The sequence below is a fragment of the Benincasa hispida genome, chromosome 8 (genome assembly GCF_009727055.1).
Source record: "Benincasa hispida cultivar B227 chromosome 8, ASM972705v1, whole genome shotgun sequence".
In the NCBI taxonomy this organism is placed as follows: Eukaryota; Viridiplantae; Streptophyta; class Magnoliopsida; order Cucurbitales; family Cucurbitaceae; genus Benincasa; species Benincasa hispida.
Window position 1 is genome coordinate 64,543,270 of NC_052356.1, and position 8,187 is coordinate 64,551,456.

An 8,187-nucleotide genomic window follows, 5' to 3' on the forward strand; every position below is an offset into this window, starting at 1 on the left:
AAAAATTTATGGGTGATAAAATAAATTTCTTAAAATAAAGAAAGAAAGAAAAAAATGATGGATAATGAGAAAGAAAAATGATGGATAACAATACCTCTTCATTAACTTTGGTAAAATGTTTTTCTTCAAAGAACAAAAAAAAAATCTAGTCTCCATTATTGTTTGAAAGATTTTTCTTTTGAATGTTTCGTGGAATTTGAAAATTTGCAATGACAATGAATGCATTTGCCATCAATTTCTTTATTTTCATAGGTACATCACATACCCAAATACTTATCATGGAAGGGTTGTGTTTTATCATCATCAAACCCAAATAGTCATGTCCCTCTAACATCAACAGACACATGAATTACTACATGAGTTGAAGGGAAACCTAAACAATGGTCGTGTCCCTTTAACATCAAAGGACACATGAACTACTACATGGGTTGAAGAGTCATCCAAACATTTGAAGAGCTATTGAGGGCAAGATGGAAATTATAAAAAATATGTTCTTATAGCTCATTTTAATATAATATAGATATAGATGTTCAATAACTTACACAATTTTTTTTTTTTTTTTTTTTTTTTATCAAAATTTACACTAAAATTATTTAACATTTAAAGATAGATAGATTATATTATTTAGAGAAAAAAAAAAAGTTCGTGGTTTGCATGAACTTAAGTTTTCTTAAATCATTAAGTAACTCTAAATAACTTTGTCAAAATTCTCAAACTTTTAACAAATATATATATATATATATATATATATTATATATATATATATATTTATCTCCTCCGTAATGTTTTAAATTAATTAAACCTATATATAAATATTTTTGAACCATCTTAACTTAGAAGGTAAAAAGTTGCCACACTTTCAAAGGTTAATATTATCATCCTAGCATTTATCTAAATTTAACTTGGATGAAATTCCAATTCAATTTAGGATAAAAATTGATATTGATTTTTTTGTTCCTATTATTTATTAAATGATTTATAAAGTAAACTGGGACCCACCACAGTAACATGGAAAATTATCCTTGTTAATTGTTATATTATACCTTGTTTGTTTCTAATTATGGCATGAATAATTGGAAGAATAAAAATATGGTAATTTTATTTAACCGATTGGATAAACTTAAAAACTACAGAATTTGACACAGAAAAAGAATGATAATTTAATTTGATTGATTGGATAAATTTAGGGTATGTTTAAATTTGATTCGAGAATAAATATTTTTTTAAAAAATTATTTTTATTTAAATATATATATATATATATATATATATATATATTTTATCAAAATTGATTTAAACATATTTGAAAAGTTATTTTGAGTAGTTGTCAAGTATTTTAATTTTTTTTAAATAACTTATTTTTTAAAAATTAAATATTTAAAAATATATTTCAAACACATCCTTAAACACTTGAGAAAAATTGGCAATATATATATATATATATAAAAGAAAGACTAAAATATGGTAATTTTATTTAACTGATTGGATAAACTTTGTTTACACTCCAGAAATTGGCACCGAAAAAAAAAAAGAGTAAGAAAAGAAAGGACAAAAAATAAGATTCGGTTAGGCTTAACCATATGTATAAAAATATTTTTGTTAATGTAATGTCAAAATCAAAGGCAGTTCAGAAAATGGGTACAACAAAAAGTTAATTTGACCAAAGAAAATTGAAGAAATCGAGCGTTAAAAAAAATCCAAAAACCTTGATGGGTACTGACCGATGGATTCCTCTGCCTCTGCCTAGACAACAACACAACTATCAACTAATCTCAAACTCAAGGTTTGGAAGACACAATCTGAGCTTCAGTACAATTCAAGCTTTTTAAATATTATTATTATTATTTCTAATATAAATATGTGAGATTTAAATAGATAAAGATATGACATTTCTAAAGTAACGTTATGTTCATGTTGACAATTTTTAAAGTCTCAGGCTGATTCCACTAATGTTTCATTCATCACAAGAGTGATGGATTGCTGTTCTCCTAGACGGTATTATTACAATTGAAGAAGTGGGAATTTATCCTTTGTACGTAAAAATAAATTTGATGACTCTCTAAAACTTATTTGAAGGTCGAGATGGTTTAAATAATGAAATCCAAGCCTCTGTTGATAACATTTGAACTTTTCATTAACGAAACATTTTTATAGGTTTTTCTTTTTACAATGAATCAGTAATTCTATAGCTCACATTTTGGTGTGTAATGCACAATGAACCAATGTCTTTGAAGTCTTGCTTGTATATCACCCCTATGGATCAATATTTTTGTGTCTAGTAATTTGATATTTTTTTAGTTTTTGTTGTTTGTTTTACTTTTAAAAAAAAATTGTATATACACTTTTGCCTAAATATAGTTTAGGGTATCTGTGATCAAATATTTCTTTAAATAAAAAATAGGTACATTCACATACCTAAGAAGACTATTTTAATTTTTTTTTATGAAAAAAGTGATAGAAAGAAAAACAAGAGTCAATTAAAACTTGGGGGGCCATTGGTAGAGGGACCAGGCAGAGAAATTAGGTGCTTTAATAAACTTATTTTGTTATTGAAGGCCAATTTTGATTTCTATTTATTTAAATTTAATGTCTAATTTGATAAAATTAAAAAGTTAAGGTTGATTCATTTAACTAAAACTGTAAAAGTACATGATGTTTCCTTTATATATATATATATATATATATAAAATCTTCAGAAGGGTATCACATTTTATCATAGTGGATTCAGGTCTACATCAAAAGGCAACATAGCATAGGGAGAAATAGTTGAAAATAGTCTGTTTAAATCAAAACTGATTCAAATTATGAGGCTATTCTTTTGTAAAACCGATCAGCTAAAATTGGTAGATAGAAAATGGGGGAGATAACAAAAAGATATGCTTGCTGATTCTGGAGGAGGCTTTATCTTTTTCTATGATTGTATGAAATGAATGTCTATAAAGAATAGGCCATCATAACCACTTTTGGGTTTGCCAACTAGTCCTTAAATTGAGGGAAAAGTGCCAAAATGCAACAAACAATCTCATTGCCAATAAAAAGCCTAAATCAGAAAGAGCAACTGACATCAAAATAAAGTTTGGAGGCTGATCAATTATTACCATTCCAAAAGAGAGATAGAGAGAAAAAAAAAAAAAAAAGGAAAAGGAAAAGAAAAGAAAAAAATGTCCAAATAAATATTTTAACATACTTTTGTGTGGCCAAAGAAGGATGGTCACAATCCAATTGCCTCCGAGACAACTCATCATCACAATTCTCACACCATCTATCTACAAAGATGTTGTGAGTTGAAATTTTGGCACATAATCAATCAAAACAGGAAAGGCACAAACTAAACACGACAGTCAATTATTGCAAGTGGTAATATTGTCAAAATTTGCACTATAAAATTAAAATGAAAGAAAGAAAGAAAGATATTGGGTGTTACTTGTAAGGGAGAGGCACATGACTGCATGATGAGGGCCTCCCACTCCCACTATATCACTCAATCTCTGTTACAACCACCAAACACTAATGGCTAGTTTGTGGGGAGTCAACTTGGTAAGGTTTACAATATGCTCTTAGAAATTAGAATGGCCAATCAAAATCCTTAGATGCTGTTGTGGGGATTATGACATCAATTATTCCAAGGGTAATAATTTGACAAACAGATAGATGGTCCATAACTTCCTCCCTAATATGGATAAACTAGAGCTACCTAACCATTTGGGACCGAGTTCCTTAATGTGCTTGTTCATTAAATATCCATCAGCACCCCCCCCTCCCGCCACCCCCCCCCCCACACATCCACACAGCAACCACACACAACACACAAAAAGAGAGAGAGAGAGAATTAATCATCTTAATAGTTTTATGAACTTGCTACACGTTATAGATTCAAATCATCATGGCCATATGCTAAAATATTAAGCATCTCATAAAATTTCTAACGCATAATATTGTATGGTAGGGTCAAGAAATGGTGCTAATGCTATTAGAATGAGTCGAAAGGCACATATCTAGCTCAACAACTCACAATTATACACAATGGCCTTTACTTCTTCCTAGTATACATTATATCCCATTCAGTACGGTTCAGAATTCGGGCTTCATAGATTCACTTACATAGTAATTTAATCATGAACCCATCTGTAAACAGTAAATATAGTTTCCTGAATTTTTTTTTTTTAATTTTTTTAATTTTTATTTTACAGAACTCAGGTGGGATGGGATTCATGTCCAGACTTCACAAAACTCTATCGGCTAGTAATGGATTTTTAAATGAATAGGTTGTCAATTTGTTGTTTATTTGCAAAGGCAGCTGATTGAAGATCATTAAGACACATAGAATAGAAAGACAAAATCTAGAGTACCATCAATGATTCTGTTGTTAGCCACTTCTAGAAAGTATAGCACACCACCAAACTTTCTTCCGAAATGCTAATGAGCATTTCTGTATGCATGGAAAGTCATGCCCAAGCTAAAAGAGAAGGTGAAAGCATGAAATTGTACCCAAATGATAAACTATGGCATTGCCTGTCATGTAATTTTTCTACTACTACATGTCTGTCTTTAGAGGAAAAGGCAAAAAGGAAAAGGAAAACGATGTAAAAGAGGCAAGTTACATGCATAAGAAAGATGTCTAGGCAATGAGAGAATTAGTTCATAAAAGAAGACGCTGGTGTTCAAAAACAAGGCTAATGATACGTACAATGCATGGTGAATGCAAGTGGTAATCCGCGTGGCTTTACACCAAATGCTACCTACAAGGCTACAAAAATGTCTGGATGTAAGGATATAATTGGAACAGGACAAATCATCCTAATCGGTATGCCAATGTTCTGTTTGGCTTCCCACTGACAGAATGATTATGTAGAAAATACCATTAAGAAGACTGGAAGTTGGGAAATATAACATAAAATAAATAATGATGTGCATACTTGTCCAGGGAGGAAAAATTTCAAAGTGCAGCTGCACAAAAATGAATATGAGCTCACGAAATGCAACTTTTAATAAATATTATAGACCCAAGAGATCAATTCATCAACTGAAGTTGCAGCAATTTCATAGTATCACAAGCTTTTCTTTCATCACAAAAACAATTAACCATGGTACTCCACATTTCTCTCTCAGGAATACATCCACTAATCAACATCTCATCCAGAATTCTAGAACTTTTAAGAAGATCCCTTTTTTTACAGAAGCATTTTAACAAAGAATAAAAAGTATCAAAAGTGATATTAATACCACGTGTCAGCACGCTAAGATACAACTGAAATGCACGATTTGAATCGTTGATAGAGCAGAGACCGTGAATTACTCTATTATGTGTCTTGACATGAAGGCTCCATGTAACTCTATTAGGCGTGATCCCACAAAGGACCATCTCATCCAAGAAGTTTGCAGCTTCTTGGAATCTGCAAACATCACAGAGGCGACTAACTATTTTCCCATACAACCCGGCATCTGGTTTCAAACCTTGGAGTTTCATTCTGTCTAGAATCTCTAAAGCTTCACTTAGTTTTCCTTCATTACAAAGTCCATTAATCAATGTACTATAACTGATCACGTTGGGTCTCAAGCGTTTTTGGACCATTAGCTCCAAGAGGTCTCTCGCTCGTGAAGAATGACCAGCCTTGCAAAACCCATCCATTAGAGAACTGTAAGTAAACACATTAGGTTTGATACCCTTGCCCACCATATCTTCAAGCAATCCCATTGCTTCATCCACATTGTTCAGCTGACACAGACCATGTATTAGTGAAGTATAGGTGACCACAGAAGGTGAACAACCTTTTGTCTCCATCTCTTGCAATAATTCCTTTGCCTCAACAATGTTTCCGAATCTACATAATCCGTTGATCAAAGTTCCATAAGTATATGAATCAGGTTCACACCCATGATTAGACATTTCACGAAACACGTGCATTGCTTTATCCATGGTTCCACTATTCTTACAAAAGGCTTTGATTAGAACATTAAGAGAAGTGACAGTAGGGGGAATACCCACTTTTCTCATATACCTATAAAATCTAAAAGCTAATTTTAATTGATTTTCTTCCACAAGAATGGCAAGCACTGAAACGTAAGATTTCTCTGTAGGCTTGCAATGGAAATCCTGCATTTTATGGAAAACTCTTATGGAATCCAATGGCTTATGGACACGACCATAAGCCCTACAAATGGAGAGAAGTATGTCTTCAGTGACATCAATTTTCTCCTCCTTCATCCTATCAAGAAGTGTTTCTGCTAACCTGAACTGGTTTGCAGAAACTAACTTGCTAATCATGAGCCTAAAAGTATTGAGATCGTGCTTAAAACCATTTGTATACTCGGCCGTTGCAGAGTCGAATATGAGAAGTGCCTTGTTTATCTCTTGTTCTGCTCGGATTAGTTGTTCAACATGAGCAGGTGTGATTGTTTTTGCCCATTTAAACATAGCTTTACTGCCCATTGTTCCTCTCTTGCTTAAAGCATCAAACTTCTTAACTTCCGACTGAACCTGAAGCATATGAATCTTATTAAATATTTTGAAGTCCATAAAAAAGAATAATCGCAGTGCATATAAACTCTAGGAATGTTTGAAGTTCCAACACCACCAACGTTCTATTGTTTTAGGGAATAGGATAGAACAGGCATCGTTACCACACTGTGGATGGTTCATTAATCATTAGCACGTTTCGCAACAAACCAAGTTTCTTCACCATCAAGCAATGAAACATTTGTAAAATACACGCCGGGCGGGTGGGGGGGGGGGGGGGGAGATGTGGGTGGGGAATTATAAATGGCGGGTAAATTTGTACTACTTCTCAGACTAAGTGGATGGGAACTCACACTTTTTGGGGAATGAATGTTCTAATGAATTAACACCACAGGAGTGACTTTTTATTCTAAAAATAAAATATACTTTTAACTACATTCAAATGCCTCTACTTTTGCCTTGCCCCCCCACCCACAAAACTGATGTATTTTGGCCTTGGAAGGCTTGTTTCTGGGTTTGCTCTGTTATACTATTGTTCCCTAACAATCGCTTTGTTCATCCCCTTCCTGCTTCTGATAATCGTTTTGTTCATTGCCCAATTCCCACTGTTCTTGGAGGGGTAGGTAAATGATTCTAAAGTAAATTCTTAACAAAATTCTGTAAATTTTTGACCATTTAGCTTAAATTGCTTCATCAATTTCTTAACCCATACATTTCCCCATAAATTTAAGTGCAACCCCGCATAGCAACCGGAGTAGGGGATGGTCCAAAATGGTCGCGCACAAACTAGTATCAAAGTCTAATTACCTTATTCCATAGAACTAGATAAGAATCTGAGAAACAATCATTTCCATACATTTTTTTTTATCAGTTATTTCCTACGGTTCATAAAGAAGGAGGCGTACCTGTCGACGGGGTGCAGGCTAATCGGTAGTGACAGACCAGGCCGCGCGGATTGAAACTCTAGAACTGCATTTAGTTGGAGTGAAGTGAGAGATTGATAGATGCAGAAGCAGGAAGTGGTAAATTGAAGAATCTACTGCTTGGGGAAATGGCTGAACTCTGGATCAGGTACAGGTTGAAAGGCTGCAGAAGCTTCATAGGGCGGCAATGGCAAAATTCAATCAATAATCTAATCCAAGGTTTTATTTATTTCTTACGGTTCGCACGCCGCACCCTCAAGGGATGTGCACGGTTCGGTTTTAGGTCGAACCATGAATCCAACCAAAGTCCATGGTTCTCAAAATAAAACATAATCGTGGATTTCCATCAATTTCAGTTTCTGAACCGAACCAACTTGAATCGGTTGAGATCAGTTCGGTTCGATTTATGGTTTTTTTTTTTTTTTTAATTAGACAAAAAGATTTGAACCGAATTTGGGTTGGGCTTATAGTTATAGGATTACCTAATAATAATACTTTTACAGTTTTACTTGATATGATATTTAATAAATATTAATCGGTTTGATTCGGTTTTTTCAAATTTTTAGGGTAGCAAACTATGGACCGAACTGAACCGACTGATTCTACTGCTTAGTGACCGCAAGTTAATTTTTTTAAAAAATCGAACCGAACAAATCAATTTGGTCCGGTTCGGTTTGATTCACTGATTTTTATCGGTTACACCCTGCACTCTCAACCTCCAACTTCCCCCTTTCCTCTCACACTCTTTCGCCTCTCTAAGCAATCACTTACTTATCGCAGTTGTTTTTTCTCTCTCACAAAAAAATGG

At 33.2% G+C, this 8,187-nt stretch overlaps 1 protein-coding gene across 1 annotated transcript; it reads right to left on the minus strand.

Annotated features, from left to right (window-relative positions):
* Positions 1–4,728: 4,728 nt before the first annotated feature.
* Positions 4,729–7,781, minus strand: LOC120082696 (pentatricopeptide repeat-containing protein At5g46100). Its single transcript, XM_039037974.1, has 2 exons — positions 7,362–7,781; positions 4,729–6,477 (listed from the first exon to the last, which is right to left on the minus strand). The coding sequence occupies exon 2, from the start codon at positions 6,427–6,429 to the stop codon at positions 5,011–5,013; it is 1,419 nt and encodes a 472-aa protein (XP_038893902.1). The 5' UTR covers positions 6,430–6,477; positions 7,362–7,781; the 3' UTR covers positions 4,729–5,010.
* Positions 7,782–8,187: the final 406 nt, after the last annotated feature.

Excerpts from the sequence above, each read along its gene's own strand:
- LOC120082696 (XM_039037974.1), bottom strand. The coding sequence starts at position 6,429 with ATGGGCAGTAAAGCTATGTTTAAATGGGCAAAAACAATCACACCTGCT.